The sequence below is a fragment of the Dendrobium catenatum genome, unplaced genomic scaffold (assembly GCF_001605985.2).
Source record: "Dendrobium catenatum unplaced genomic scaffold, ASM160598v2 fragScaff_scaffold_637, whole genome shotgun sequence".
Classification (NCBI taxonomy): domain Eukaryota; kingdom Viridiplantae; phylum Streptophyta; class Magnoliopsida; order Asparagales; family Orchidaceae; genus Dendrobium; species Dendrobium catenatum.
The window spans coordinates 1,885,204-1,902,638 of NW_021319099.1; the positions used below are offsets into that span (position 1 = coordinate 1,885,204).

Here is a 17,435-nt window from a genome sequence, read left to right on the forward strand (position 1 = left end):
GTGCTCTGAATGTCAATTTGAAGGGGAAAAAATCTCATAATACTGATAGATTTATTTTTACATATCGTTGAAAGTATTCGAAGGATTTCATAGTAATGGGCTGCAATTTTCTATAAAAATTATTATGCATAAAATAATTTTTTTTGAAAGCTATAACATTATTAAAAAAATTATTACTCAAATAAATTTATGACAGTTCTCTTAAATTAAAATTATTAGAAATTTATGTCAAATAATTATCTTACAATTTTTTTTAGATAACTGTCACATTTTTTATTTAATTAGAAATCTTTTGTCATTTTTTAGAAATTTTTTTGATGAGAATTATTTTTTTTTTAACAAAGATTTTTAGAATATAATAATCATGAGAAAACTAATATCCCCAATTTTCCAAAACAAAAAATCTATAATATCTATTGTGACAGAAAAAATTTAATAGTAATTTAACAACCATCTTTATAAATATCTATTGTGACTAAAATTACCTCAAATTAATCCTAATAAATAATCTCTTCTCAAGAAAGCAACTCCTCTATAGTACCTTCTATAATTGTGGGTGATCTCTAAATCTCTCCATTCTATCTTTCAAAACTACTCTTTTAACTTTTAGTGATTTGAATCTCAATCAAACAAAGAAAATCAAATCAAATTATTGTGACTTAGGCTTCGTTTGGGACGATTTTTTAATTGCTTCTTAAAACAACTTTATAGTTTAAAAATTAAAATATTTATACTAGAAAGTTGCTTTAAGAAGCAGTAAGAAAGCCGTCCCAAACGAAACCCTAGATTTCGTTGAGTTAGCTTTCTTACTACTTTGTCTATTTTCATATCACAAATATAATTTCTATTTAACTGTTATTTTTACGTTAATTAATTTCATGGAATTTTTGTACTATATAAAAATTTGTTTTTACAGAACAACTTAAAAAAAAGTTACTTTCACGTAATTATTTTATAATCATTTTTATAAAATGTTGTAGATGTCCAAACCACGAGAAATTATTACATGCGGAGTCCCAACGTAGCTCGGGTCCGGACTCCAATAAAATGAAGCCACATGGCTTGTACACACTCTATGTACAACTTATACACATTATATGTACAACTTGTACACAAGGTGTGTATAAGAGGAATTTGTACATAAGGGTATATATATACACTCCACATAACTTCATTTCGTTGGAGTTGGGACGAAAAGCTATATCAGGACTCTGCACATAATAATTTCTCTCAAACGTACCCTTAATAACTACACCTCTACTATAATAGATCATGCCTTAGCCTCTTTATTTTATTAACAATATCCTCTCTTGCAAATGAAAAAAATGAAATGAAATGAAAGCCAGCAGCTAGGCCTCTGTGTTTTTCTCCTTCATATTAATTTTTAATAGTCCGAGGTTGACACCAAACCAAAACAACAAATAAAATCAAATATTTCAGTAAAAAAATATCCATTCTAATATTCTATTTTGGCAACTTGCAAGAGAGATTTTGGCGAGCTTGGTTGCTGATGTAGGTCATGGCAATCAACATCTCAGCGAATAATTTTCTACAGGATATTCATTTTTAAAATTTTGTGCTGCTATAGTTTTTAGACATATCTTGTTGATGATGATATCATTCATGCTTTATTAAATAAATATGGCTGATTATATTGGTTGGATGATGTGAGGGATTCTGGAGAACATATACTGCATGATTTTCTTTATATATATATTGCATGATTTTCTTGAGCTTAAAAGAAGGGAGGAATGCTGATAGAAAATGATTTAGAAAATTAAATTAGTAATGCAGGTTACCGGCCATAAATTCAAGTAGGGCTGCAAACGAACCGAGCTGAGCCAAGTATGTGAGTGTTCAGGTTTGTGTTCATTTAATATCAGCTTGCTCAAGTTTGATTCATGTTTGTTCGAGCTTTATGTTTGTGTTCATGTTTGGTTCATTTAAATTAATGAGTGTTCATGTTCAGTTCATGTTTGTTCGTTTAGTGCTTATCGAGCTTGTTCGCGAACATATTTAACGATTTTTTTAACTATCAAACAGATACGTTCATGAACATATCTATAAACAAACACATTTATAATAAAAGCAATTGTCTATATAACAAAGACAGTGATTATTTATATTTATTAATTTTATAGTCAAATATTAATTATTTTTATTTAGCTTATTCACGAGTTCAAAATCGAACATGAATCAAGCTTAATGTCGAGCTTGTTCACAAACTTCAAATGATGTTGTTCGCGAACATAAATGAGCCGAACACATTAGTGTTCAAGTTTGTTTATTAGTATTTAAAATATTGTTCAAGTTTGTTTGTTTAGCTAATTAAAAGATCACAAACGAGCTTTAATCGAACCGAACAACGAGTAGCTCGTCGAATGTTTGGTTCGCTTGCAGCCCTAAATTCAAGGAAATAAATGTGAGAGCTTTTGGTGCTTTTTTTTTTTCCTTTAAATTTTATTTAGGACAATTTCTTATTTCTTTCTACAATAGGTCTTAAGTACAATATTTATTTGAAAGTAGAAAAAAAAGTGGAAAAAATTATTCCAAATAAAACCTTAGTTTTTATGTGCAAGAAGCTTATTTCTTCATCTTTAGTCTTCGTGGCATCATTGTAAGAGAAAAAAAAAATCTTCTTACTAGAAATGTAAAATGAGTAAGGGGAGAGAGAGAAAGAGAGAGCAAAAAGTGATTTGAGAGTAAGATTTCATTTTTAATATTTAGGGCATCCTTGGGAGTTGACAAAATCATCCCAATACGTTGCCAAAAAATAGATTTGATGAAGCAAGAATCTCAATGTATATTATAATTAAAAAATCTTAGAATTAAATTCATGATCGTTAGAATTTTGATTTCCATAAATTTATAGCTGAATTGAATGTCATGATGAGATAAAACCAATGATGTTAAAAGTGATATGATCCAATAAAAATTAGTCTAAGCCGAGCACTTGAAGTGTAGCACCATGATTTTTGAATATTTCATGCATATAATCAAGTGAACTATGTCAATAAAAAAAATGACGAGTCTAAGATCACTAGATTCCAAAATAAATAAGAAACTTAAATGTTAAAAAAATGATCTATAATCAAGGAATTAAATATGAGAAGTTCAATTAAGTGTTTTGTGACTTTTTGCCAAAATAACAAAAATGGTATTCAAGAAAATTATAAATATAGGGGAGCTGAAAGATTTAAAGAAACATAAAGCTCTACTCAACCACTACTATTGAATCACCAGCACATTTGAGTCGTTTCCACCTGATCTGAGATGTCTGACTTTAGTTGCCCAACCTCTACCATTGAAAGATCATCACTCAATGACTATTGTTAGATCGGTGTGACCTTTTTGCCTCTTAGTCATCACTAACCGACCATCATCACCAGACAACCATTATCAAATCTTTATTATTGGATTGTCACCACTCAATCATTGTCATTGGAATGTTGCCACTTGGCCACTAATGGTGGACCTTCATTATTTGACTATTATCGCCCAAATAATATTGTCAAACAAATGTTGTCCAACTTTCAGTGGCTGACCAATGACATTGGACTGGCGCTGCATGCCTCACCACCATGATTAGATCATTATCACTTGACCACTATTATTGGATCAGCATCTCCCAACCTTCATCGCCTGGCTAATGTCGTTTGACTACCTTCATTCAATATTGTTGTTATATCATTGCCATCCAACTAACATAGTTGAGCCACTCTCAGATCATCGCAGCCTAACAACCACAGTTGTATTACCATTACCTGACCTCCAACATCAGATTGTCATTGTCCAATTATTATTGTCAAAGTGGCACTAGACCATCTGTGTTGGACCACTCCTGCCCGACCAATGTTATTAGATAATTATCACTTAACCATTATCATTATAAAAGTACCATTGGATCAATGCCGCTAGACACTATTTCCAAACTACGATCTTATAATAACCATCACTCAATTATTTTCTCCCTACCTCCTTTTCTCAAATAAAGCCTACCTAACATCCATTGATTGGATATGATTTTTTATTATAATTATTTATTGTTTATGATATTTCGAACACGACTGCCCAACTAAGGTCACTCGACCATTGTTTCCCAATAACAATTTATGGGCTATTATTATGAGCCTACTGCTGCTAGACTATAATCACTCGACCATAGTTGCTTTATTATGATATCTCGACTACAAGTACTTGATAAGATTTCTTGACCACGAAAGCCTAATTATGATCTCTCAATTATAGCCCCCTTGATCTCTACTTCATGACTATTGTCTCTTAATCAGTAATACTTGTTAATCTTTCAGTCGTCATATCTTGATTATAATCTCCTAACCACTGTCATTCAAATATAGTCTTCAGACCACAATCTCCCAACTATAATTTCTCGAACTGCGACAGCTCCATATTTAAATTGAAAGAATTATATATTTTAGAACTCTTAATTAATCTACTAAAGCTACTAATCTCATTTCAATAAATAGAAACTAGTGAAAGAAATTATAAATTATTTTCTATCATGTACAATTTCATTTCCCCCCCAAAATGCATATACTAACCAGAAGATTAATCAATCCATCATTCTATCCTTCAAGACTCTTGACTGCAAAAGAGTTAACCAAAATAAAAAAAAAATAAGAGAAAACATGGAAAAACTTGATCTATCTCACTTCACTGGATCCTAACTTTTTTTTTTTAAAATATGTAAAAACTATGGAGTGATCTAACATCTTAGTAGGTTACAAAACCTACAACTGCAATCAATGTATGACAACAGAAGCAGTATGCATGTAATCATCCAATCAATTCCAGTATGAATATATATTATAAAAGTATGTTGTAACCAATGTGAATAGTATCATCTCATATAATAATTGAAAATTTGATGATTCATAATTAGTGCTCAGTGGTCATATAAATGATCAATACATGCTTTCATTTTCTATATCCATTAGTTACAAACTAGTTCATATTCAATTTTATATAAAACAATTCACCTGTTATCGATTACACATTTATCATGCCACATCTATCATATGCATGCATATTATGTGCACATACATTATTCTTTTTATCAAATGAAATGTATTAGTTATCAACATTATCAATCTTATCTGTAACATTATATGCTGGTTTGTGTATGCATATCTTATGACATCAATATCATATGTAATAAATATCATGCATATCATATAGTTCATGTATATAATGTTCCCTTATATCAATTTTATTAGTCATATCATATGCCTATGTATATAGACCATAATCTCTTTAACACAATTTTAATATTAGAGGCTCCTCCAACTTCAATTCTTAAAATGGAAGATTGCAACAATATGCTGAGCTAAGTTCAAGCAAATTGAAAGCGATCAATTTATGATAATATTTCAACTGAGTTTAATTTTTTTTTAAAAAGTGTAGGTATGTACATATATGATTTATATTAAATTGAACTAATTTTAATTTTTTTTTAAAAAAAGTGTAGGTATGTACATATATGATTTATATTAAATTGAACTAATTTTAAAATGAATATATTTAAGTTGTATCTAATCGATTTCTATTCGAGTCATTTAAAACTCAATGATTATCTTGATTATTTTTGAAGTATCTTATATGATAGAATAAGTTTATCCCCTCATACATTATTCATCATAAAATCAATAAAATAAAAAATATCTAAATAATTAGACAAAAGAATAATGATGATATGATTTTTTTTTTATTTATTTTCGAATAAAAAATAATATAATTTCCCTATAACTCATCATTAAAAATAATAAATCTAATATTTTCTTTTTTTTAATCCTTCCTTATTATTTAATTTTCTTCCCATCAACAGGGAACCTAATCAATCTTCAAGATTTCTTGACAGCGCATAGAGAGACCAAAACAAAAACATAAGAAAAAATCCCACCAAACTTCAAAATTCAATTCCACAAGGTCGCCATTGACCATAAATAAAGAAGAAGAAGAAGGAAAAAAAAAAAAAAAACAAGAATAAAAATAATCAAAATCAGAAATTTTTACACCTAGGATGCCTCCATGAGCGTCTCATTGAGCTCATCCACATCCCCATTTGCGAACAGTTCCCCATCCCTGTCTTCATCACAAGAAAAATCTCTTCTTTCTAATCTCGCCTGCGCCGCCACAAAGATCATCTTCTGCGCTCTCTCCATAGCCGCCCTCGACTTCCCCTGCCGCTTCAGCCATCTCAACAACGAAACATTGCATTTGAATCCGCCGGCCGTTGCGTGTAGAAAGATCAGTCTAACGGCTATTTTTCCCAGCGTTCCGAACTCCTCGCTCAGGCAAGTCTCCCACACAAGCCGACTACTTTGCGGATTCGCAATCTTCATCTTTCCGGTTGCCGAATCGAGCTGCTTCACCTGTACCGCTTGCGCGTAGATTGGATCCAGACCCTCTGATCTCCATTTCATGAGCTCGTTGAGGACGATGTGAGCTTCTTCGCGAGATGCGAGCCTTGTGATTAGCTTATCGACGTCCTTGTCTTGTTCTGGTGTTAGGCATTTGTAGGGCGGGAGGTATTTTCCGCTTGTGTCCTTGATGAGATATAAGGGGTCGAGTATGAAAGCAGCCGACCATGCTGGGTGGTAGTTTCTTTTAAACCTTTTGTCAAACACATTGTGGACGGCCGTTTCATCATTGCTGTACCTGGCGCACCAGGCCTTGATTTTGGATCTCATCCCTTTCCAGAGAGGAAGGCATTGGCCAACAAGTGGCCGATCGGTTTGCATGTCTTGAATCGTGTCGTTGATGAGCTTGACGAGAGAGTTGGCGGCTTGGACGTCGTTCCAGAATTTCATGTCGAGGAGTAAGTCGGCGAGTTGCGTTGCTTCTGGGTTATCGAGGCAGAGGAGTTTGTAGGAGTCATCGTGTACAGTGAGGTGAAATGCGCGGGTGGAGGATATGACGTCTTCGATCATGAAGTTACAGTCAATGCCATTTGAGTAGCGAAGAAGGCTGGTGTGATCGAGTTCCTGCGTTTGGTATTTGTGGAATATGGTTCTTGCGGAAGAATTGTTGTTGAAAAAAGATACGATTTTGGAGCATTTTGAGGAGACATCATGGAAGAGGGAGAGACCGCGGGTGAAGTCTTTGATGAGGCTGCGGAAGCCCTGGAGAATGCAGGAGAGGTTTACCATCCAGTGATGCTGGTCTTCGAGGCTGCGGAGGGCGGTGGATTTGAACCTGTCGGAGACAATTCCGGCGCAGAGGGTGGTGGCACCGCCACCCTTACCGCTGCCAGATGCGTTTATAACCGAATCCCAAAGAACGTCCTCGGCATACTTGCATGGAACGCGACCGTCGGAGATGAGTGCACGGCGGAAGACGGTGGTTCCGTTGGGGAGATTGACGGTGATAGAGACAAGTGAGTCGCCGCAGTCAGAGTCGGACCTAGATTTCCAGCCGTCAGCGGCGACCTGAAAAAACAGGGCATCACGAATACGAGCTTCGGCGTCGGACCGAGCCTCTTCGTATCGAGTATCGAGCCGGGTGCCGGCGAGATCGCGGTAGGAGATCGAAGGGAGGCCGACTTGTTGAAGAAAAGCACGAAATTTTGGATGCTCAATGGAAGAGAAGGAGATCACGCCGGCGCACTCGTAAAACCAATCGGAGAAGAAGGAGAAAGCGGCGTCGGCCTGCGCTTTAGAAAGTGCGGGGTTTGGAGAAGCCATAGGGCTCTTCAGCTTCTTTACGCTATCTTCAAGCATTGCGAGCGCGCCAAGGTCGTCTTTCCCGCCGGAAAGCACTAAGTTTGCCTGCTGCGGGGACGGATGCGGAAGAATGGGAGATGTGGATGGAGACGAGTAAAGGGCTTCGATTTGGTATGGATTGCAGGAGCGTTTGCGGGATGAAGAGGAAGGTGGGAGTGAAGAGATGGGCTTAGGCTGTGGGTGATGGTGCCCGTCGCCACCGCCGCTGCCGGCGCCAGCAGAAGGGGAGGAGAAATTGGGGCAAGTTCCTCGCTTTAGGTGCTCTGAGGCGGTGCGTGAGGGGTTTGAAGCAGAAAAGAGAGCGTCACAAAGAGAACAGCGTAACTTGACGACTTTGGGGACACCAGAATCGGAGGTGCAGATTAAGACAGGTTCGAGGTGAGTCCAGTACCAAGCACCCTTCCCTTTGATCGCCTTGATTCTTACCGTCATCAGACTTTCGTATCTCTTATACACCGCTTTCGCCGCCATCTCCTCCAGTACGGCGGCTGGTGTCGTCTCCATGGCGGGAGTCGATGATGACACCGCGTTCGCCGTTGCCATGAGACTTCAACTCAGTTTCAAGCTTGGTTATTATTTTCCCTCGATAAAAATCACGCCTTTATTACCACGCCATCTTCGTCTCCGTACCCCGGCGATCAACTGGCATTTAACCAGAAGAATCCCTCATAAGCTGACATGCTTCGAGTTCTTCGCCGCCGTCCATGCCGGACTCCGGCGCTCCTTCCTGTTCTCCGTTGCACGCTAATCCTCTCGGTGATGATGCGTATTGAAACTTTTTTTATTCGAAGAAGAGGAGGGGAAGAGGAAGAGTTGTTGGTATACGGCAGAAAGACGAGACGAGGAGGGCACGAGCTACTTCGGTCTCCGCAATGAACAGAGGACGAAAGAGTTATTTTCTATTCCAATCAAATAATTCTCACTTTTTGAGGTCGTCTTCAACAGTCGGAGCTTTTCGTAGAGGAAATGGGACTACCTTCTCTCGTGGCCTCGTGGGCTCGTCTCCCTCTCCTCACCTGATCTTCGTCGATCGTTGACCAACTGACAGTTTTGGTCCCTCTCTATTTCTTCTTGTAGCGTATCCTTGTAAATATACAGAGCACTGTACATATATAGGCCACTGCAAACATGCGGAGCCATTGGCATCTTTATACGGAATTTCATCACATTCATCACCATATGCGCATGTGCATGAACCCAAATTCCCCATCATGGGAGTCATAAGAGCCTACGGAGCTTTGAATAATTTCTATTTTTTTTATTAAACTCCATTAATGATTCTATTTATGAGCGTATATTCTCAGAAATTACAATAATCGTTTGATTAAATTCCAGATTAGTATTAATGCGAGTAATATGTACAAAAATACAGTACTTTCCATATTTCACTTCACAACCTCTCAAAAAATTGAGAAATTATTACATACGGTCATTGAATATTATTCGGATGTAAATCAGGATGGTCACATCACTATTTTGCTGTGTATCATAACTTTGTACCAGATGACATGATGCATTTTGATTCGTCTCCTCACGGTCCGGTGATCGCATGTAATAATTTCTCCAAAGAATTTGGGTCTTTATTCTTTGTACCATTGAGGGGTTTGTGAACTTATGATATTTTGCTTTTATGTATTTGAAATATAATTTAAATTAAATATATATAAAAAAGAATAAATAGGGTAGCTTTGATGTTACATAAGATTTGTACTACAACAACTATATTAAATTTTTTTTTTTCTATTATATAAGGTCGATTATATGAATATTTTTTTACATCATTATATTATATTAGAGTCTATTTCTCATTTAAATATAATAAATCAAAAGATTTTTTTATTATTTTTAACTAATTTTTAAGATCTATCTTTACCTTTCTTAATTTAGGTCTGATTTAAATAATTTACTCTTTTAATCTGGTAAGTGTAGGGCCAACAATTTATGTAACTAAATCATTTAAGCGAGTTTGTCTAATTTTTTTATCATTTCGTATTTTATCCTAAGTGTAAAAACTCTCACATCCTAAAAAGGTAAATAAAATAAATTTATTTTATTTTATTTTATTCAAATGATGATAACATAGCTAATTTAGTATGCACTTTGAGAGAATATTAAAAATATAATATATATTTTTAAATTTTTTGGCTTATGTATCTGTAGCTTGAGTGATTTAGTAAAATTTGGTGATATATAAATATGGCAGGGTAAATTATTAAATTATGTAATTTCGAATATCTTTCTTAGCAAGATTCTATGCCTGAAGATAGATGTGGAAATTCTAACATGCTCGCAATTCATTGAGTTGAAGCTAATTTTAAATTGATAAAACAAATTCAAAGTAGTAGGTCCTAACCAAGCTAATTTTTTTTTGCCTTTTTTAAAGCATGGTTAGGCTCGCTCTAAATTTAATTAGACTTAAGTTGAGTATATTTAATAGTATTTGATTTTATTATTAGTTAATATTTTTCCTGATAATTGAGATTGGATTAATGATTATGATAATTATTTTATATTTAATTATAATTTTGTAAGTAATATTTGCATATTAGTTATGTGGTAGTTCTTTGTAGAATATGTTTGTGTCGGTCAATTAAGTTGTTTTGTTTTAATTTTTCTAATAGTTGTGCACTAAAGGAAAATCATCCATTACCGGTAGATTTCAGATGAACTATTTTCTAGCAGCTTTTCTTGTGAAATTTCGATGGAATACGATGAAATATTTTTGATAATATTTTCAAGCAGATTTTCCAGCAGATGTTTTGGGAAGCCCGGGACAGGCTCGGGTAGGCGGCCTGGCAGTGCGGGGCGGGCTGGCAGTCTGGCAGCTTGGGCAGTGGGACGGGAGAACAACTCAGGCAGTGTGGCGAGCGAGTTGGTAGGAGTCCTAGCAGGTGATGGCTATTAGCTTCAACGAGCTTATTCCGCCCAAAAAAATTCACCGAAAAATTGTTTTTGATGGAGAAATTCTGTCGGAAAAATTTTCGGGCATATTTTTTTCGGCGGAGAGTTTTTGTTACGCTCGTTTTATCGTCGAAAAAATTTACGCCGTAAACTTTTCAAATATGCCTGAAACTTAAAAATTTTTCACCGAAAAATCCACCGATAATAGGTGATTTCCTATAGTGACGCAATCTATTGGAGGATTGATCTCTTTTATATCTATGTCAAAAGATGGTGGATGTGGGTGTGAAGCAAAGAAGAGAGTGTTGGCATGCAAGATTTGTATAATTTTTCAAAATTTTCTTAGTGAATTTCTTTATAAGTTTTTGGTCCTTTAATTTTTCAGTGTTTTTACAAGATAAACCCTATTTTTCTTTCTCCGCAATTTTGTTTTTTCAGTTTGTTTTGTCCCTTCTTTATTCCCACCAATGTTTTGGATAAATTAGACATATTTAAGATGATTTGAAATCTAGCTGTTAAGCAACTTAATTTTAAAAAATCGCCTATATTTATTTTACACTCATCTAAATACTTTTAAAAAGTATTATATTATATTTACATTATATTTTCGAATATTATTCTTAATATTCTAAAACCGTATCTCCAAATACCATCTCAATAATGTGACAATATATAATTTCAAGTTCTCTTTATTTTATAAAACAATTGAACAGTTTTGTTAATAATTATATAATACTTCATTTTTGCAAGAGAAATGCGGAAAGAAATTAGATCTTAATCAGATGAGCTCCAATTTAAATCCAATAATTTTTAAATTTATCCTACTTAAATGTTGATTAGTCTAAAATGTCCAAAATACCCATCATTCACATTCTAGCTTCGATGTGATACATAGAGATAATACAGATATTTGGATGGCTAAGCGAGCAATGAATGCTCGTTGTAAATTCGGGTCAACGGATCGGATTTGAATCTAACCTAAATTGATCAAGATGTAAACGGGTTGATCGAAACCCGACCCAGTTTTACAAATGAGTCAGGATTTTCAACCCGGACCTGATACACGCGGGTTACGGGTTGACCTGAACATACCCGCAAACCCTGAATATGGTTTAGGTTATGTGACTTCCGTCGAGGTCGATTGCTCCAGTGTGACAGTGCATGCCGTCCGTTGAGCACGAGTCGGCAAGGACGAATGGTCGGCGAGTGTGGGAGTCAGCAAGCGTCATCCTACGGGAGTGCCATCTGACCGGTCTGGACAAGTGCAGGAATCATCGAGTGTCATGCGTTGAGCATGAATCGACGAGTGCGAGAGTCGGGCAGTCGGTGATTTCCGTCTGACGACAGTCGCAACTAAGCAGGAGTCATTTAGTGCCAACAGTTAGCGGTAGTGGCGAGTGCTAGAGTCAGCGAGTTCCAGCAATCGACGGCAATAGGCAGCAGCGTAGTTGGAGAAGGTCGAAAGGCTGATAGCTGACTGCAGGTCAATTCGGGTGAAACCCGGGTTGACGGGTTGGCCCAAACATGACCCAAACTATAAACGGGTCCAAAAACAGAATATGAATCCAACCCGTTTCTTTATCGAGTCGATTCGAATCCAGATTTTTCGGGTCGAGTTTTTAGATCGTGTCAAATATTGACAACCCTCTTACCAACGTGTTAAAAAGAGAATTAGTCAATAATTGAGGGTTAATGGTGGGGTTAATCACCAAAAATGGGCCATTCCTGCCTTCCAAATTCTACTTTTTTACCCTTTACAGTGAATCCACAGGAGAAGGTACGCAAACAATTGGGGATGGGGAGCATTGTCTTCTATCGCATAAAGTTTGTGGGGGCGAGACCATTTCTGCACGATTTGTTAGGTCACCATTAGCGTTAGGTGTAGTGGTTTCGAGTGGGTCTGCTTAGCTTAGCTTTTGCTTAGGAATGTTTGATCAGTCATTGGTTGAAAGAAGAAATTGTGAATTAAGAGATCTTACCTTTTGACTAGAAAAAAAAAAGTATATAAAATGTTACATCACTAATAACTTTATAAAAATTTAGATGTATTGACATTGAGAGTTATACAACATAATTTTTTTTAATTGGATATAAATTTCGATTCATATTAGAATTATGAAATTTCAATATAGAATTCAAGAACATTTAAACATCAAATTTAAGCAACTTACAAATAAATTGAATGCCTTGACAAGATGAAGTCATAAATAGTAAGAGTTATTTGAGTTGAGTCTGAACGAGATCCTCCAATTATTATCACTTGATTACACTCTTCAAATAGTTATAACTTGATTATAATCCTCCGACTACAATTGTCCTAGTTATGACCTTCTGATTAACCTTGTTGGACTTAGTCTCCTGAACATTATTGCTAACTTTAGCCTTTTAGCGACCATCACCCTTTTCAATTTTTTCAATCACTGTCGCCAAACAATGGCCTTATAACCATCATCTCCTATCTATGACTTATTGGACACCATATGTCCCTCGGACCACCATCATCTAACTATAGTCTCTCAGCCATCAAACCCAACTTTGATCCTCTGATCACAATCACCTAACTTTGATCCTCTGACCACCATAGCTGACAACCGTCTAACCACCATCGCCTAATTATAATTGCTAGACCTCTGTTTCCCAATCATGATCTCTAGGCCATCATCACTTGATTAATAATCATTCAATCACTATTGTTTGATTATGATTCCCTAAGTGTCATCATTTAACTATGGTCGTCTGACAATAATCCTCCAAACAAGCATCGCCATACCAAAATTTCTTGACAATTAACTTTCTACTACGGTCTTCCAACCACCATCTCCCAATTATGGTCTCCTAACCACCATGATTCGACCCAGTCCTCCAATTATCAATACTTGATTGCATAGGCGGATCCACCCTATGCTGAGGGGGGCCCCCTGAAAAAAAAAATTATTATATGATTATTTAAGTAATTTGTCCCACTCCATTTACTTTTTAGTCTTATCATATGGATTTGTAGGCAATTGCCCCCTCCCCCCTAAAAGTTTTAAAATACTATGATCTTTAGGCAATTGCCCCTAGCATAATCAAACGACGAACCAAATACAAAGATAAATAGTAAAGAAAATCTAAAAAATATCCTTACAACCAAAATTTGTTCCCACAAGGGGGCGCTGCCCCCTTAGATCCCCGACATATTTGCGAAATGTACAATGATCAAGGATATGAACAAATAGGGGTCGAGCCGACTTCAAGACAAAAAAAAACTCTACACTTTTTGCCCCCCCCCCCCCCCCCCAACCCTAAACCCTAATGCTTAAAGTCCAAATGGAAAGTGATATCCGATCGCTCCACACAAAAATGAGACTTCATACGACAATTGAATAAGTCATGTTAACTCATTAAAGGATATATTTACGACAAATTTTTGTTCAGTTTTAGCTTTAAAATAAATAACAATCACAGAGCTACAAACAACACCTAGTGTACTGAAAATAAACTCATACATAAAATTCTCATTTCAATTTATCATCAAAATAAATATATAATAATTATATTACAATACATGGCTACAGACCGGAATACATACATATACAATTAAAGAATTAAACATGACTTTACAAAATTCAAGAAATAAAAAGAAATATCTATACAAACTAAGATCAGATCATGAAATTGTTACTTATTTGACTATTTCCCTTTCCCAGATATTAAAAATAGAAGACAAAACAATAATGAGTTAACTCGGCTCAATAAACCTCATTTATTAATCCAAAATTTAAATTAAATATACTATTAAGCATAAACTTCTAATAAGCATTTAACTGAGTATTAAAAGTAATAAATAATAAATCATAATGCTAAGTAAAATAGTAGTTGCAGTTAATTATTAGAAATTCAAATAATAATGATGGGAAAATAAATAAACAAGCACTTTATATCAGACATAATTTAAAAAATTATGACCCTTATACCTCCAAATAGATTGGAATTAAGGAGTTCTGATCATTATGGCTCCCAATGTTTATTAATAGAACAGAGTGTGCATATAACATCAAAATATGCATTTATCACCAAAACATAATTTTATCCATTCATCCTCAGACCTCCACAGAATCACACAATTCAATCAAATAAACATATATTATTGTAGTGCAATAACTTGAATTTAAATAAGCTCAATTTTAAAATTACCAAAATGTCTTAATAATAGACAACATAATATACCACTGGACATAAATTCACTATTTCAGAGTGTAATCAAATTACCAAAGATTATTTATAACACAATTTAAAAACTTTAATTATACTACCACATTACTTTTAAAAGTTAGGATTGTTTTCAAATAAATAAAACAGCATAATTCCTAAAATCCACGGTGTAAAATTTTCAGAAAAATACCTAAATGTTCAAAATCTGTCTCTATAACATAAGAAAGTTAGATGGTGAAATTTTTTGTTGGTGTAAAATTATCATCATTTTTAGATTACAAAAATATCAATTAAATATGAAAATTTTAGAATTTATTTATTTATTTTGATAACTGAGATAAGCAAAATGTCACCTATCTCGATTTGTCGAACTTTCAAAGTTGGATCGTCAACTGAAAATGATGTGTAACACCCAAAATGACTTTCTCTCTCTAGAAATATATATCTCTCTCACTAGAAGACAAGTTTAAGGAATAAATGAATTGACATTTTAGTGAAACTTAATATTTTAATAAAGAATTCAAGCCGAGCGCCGCGGCACCCAACAGCTCTCGCCATGGCGCTCTCTCTAAGAGCCCATAAAGTTACCCCCAATGCCACCGCACTGAATTTTTTTTCCAAAATTATAGAAAGCTTAGCATTGGGGCATTGCCAACCCCAGTGTTGTGACACTCCAAAGAAAAAAAATTAGATTTTTTCAAACATGCAAACAAATCCCAACCATGACAGAACACATGCAAAATCTCACATTGACACAGAACATTCATAGACACATGCAAAATCGTTCAAATTTAGCGGATTATTTTGAATGATCGTGTCGGAATGGTTTAATGGTACGCTGACTTTGTAGGTGTTACATACAGTCTTCTAAACCTTATTGCCCAACTATAATCTACTAATCACTGTCGTCCCACTGTAATTATTGACCATTATCACCTGATTATATTGACGCTTGCTTACTTTGTCAACAGCCGAATCAATAACATTGATCTATGCCTTTGTCTTGAGGAAGATATATGTTGTCAACGCTAACGTTACCTCCTGATGTCAACATTAAGATTTATGTTGAATTTCCTTATGTTTGATTTTTCCTCCTCACAAGAGAATAATTAAACAACTAAAAACAATCTACTGAAAAAGTAACTCCTATCCAACATGGTTCTTTTAAATGTAATTCATTCTATATACTTTATATTTTATATATTATATTAATACGTTCTACAATCACGGGAAAATGAATAATTTATAATAGATGACAAACGCTAGTGAAATCATTTTAATTGCCTTGAGCCCTAAATTTTTTACCATCCTGTTTTCTACGTACAAACTCTATTATCTTTTGCAACTTTTCTTTTATCTACCTATGTTAGATAATTTTATATAACAAAAATGTTAAACTCTCTCACTTTAGTGCTATAAATATTGTAGCATGCAATAAAAAGAACGATATTGCATTCAATCCCTTTTACATAACAATTTAATGCGACACTAAAACATTTCATGATTCCAATAAATTTTAGTATCAAGTTTTGATGATCAATCAATTATACTCCAATTGATATCCATAGTCCACTATCCAAAGGGATTATGAAAGCTATTTCAATATGTCCACTATTATTTTGAAGCATCTATGATATTAGATTGATTATTTTGTCCTCTATAATGGGTATTGAGTATTTGTCCTCTATAATGGGTAAAGTATTGTTTGTCGGTGAATCACTAAAGTCATGATCTCTCCTCCATTTGTGCTTTTTTGTTTTTATAGTGCATCTTACTAGACTTTGGTCGATGCTTCTGTATATGAGTTTTTAGTGCTCTCATTAATAATAAAATGATATCAAAGCATAATTCAAGACATTTGAATAAACTAATGATGATTAATGAAAATGACAATGCGAAGAAGGATGAAAATTTTCTTTAATGGTCTAATTATGTTTGACGGATGAGATCTTAATGGAGGACAACGAGGAAACAATCATTTAGAGTTAGTGACTTGAGCTGAAGTTTATGAAGAGTTTTTTCAAACAAATTATGATTTCATTTTGGGGCATCTTTTTATTGCTGCTTTTGGTAGAAAAATTTTTCAGGCTAATAAATTTTTATACTTGAAAGCTGCTTTTCAAAGCAGTAAGAAAGCTGTCTCAGACGAAGCTTATATTAGTAGCTAGCCACTCCATTAAAATTATTATAATCAAATATATTATTTGGTTAACATAAAATATGGTATCTTATCAAGCATATCCAAAACAAATTGATTTTATTTTTCATGCCTTGCATAATATTAATGTGATAATGAATAATGAAGATTATGCTTTATTGCTATTTTTTCCTTTACCTCGCTATAAGCACTTTTATGACCATGGGCGGATCCCCATTATACTAGGGGGGGGGGGCGCAAATGCCCACCTTAAAAAAAAAAAAATTAAATTAAATTTTAGGGTGGATATTATGAAATATTTTGGGTATTTTGGGCATTTTGCCTCTCAAAAAATTTTTTTGCTATAATTTTATCAATCCTAAGTGTCTTTGTTCATCCCCCAACAAAAAATTTTTTTTTGCCCACCCTAAAAAAAAAGCTGGATCCCCCCCTGATTATGA

General features: G+C 34.5%; 1 protein-coding gene across 1 annotated transcript; it reads right to left on the bottom strand.

The window, feature by feature from the left end:
• Positions 1 to 5,799: 5,799 nt before the first annotated feature.
• On the bottom strand, positions 5,800 to 8,935 carry LOC110102624. The gene has a single exon (XM_020831043.2). It carries the CDS (start codon positions 8,283 to 8,285, stop codon positions 6,036 to 6,038), a length of 2,250 nt encoding a protein of 749 aa, XP_020686702.1. The 5' UTR covers positions 8,286 to 8,935; the 3' UTR covers positions 5,800 to 6,035.
• Between the last annotated feature and the right edge of the window lie 8,500 nt (positions 8,936 to 17,435).

Coding starts and splice junctions, on each gene's coding strand:
- LOC110102624 (XM_020831043.2), bottom strand. CDS start 8,285: ATGGCAACGGCGAACGCGGTGTCATCATCGACTCCCGCCATGGAGACG.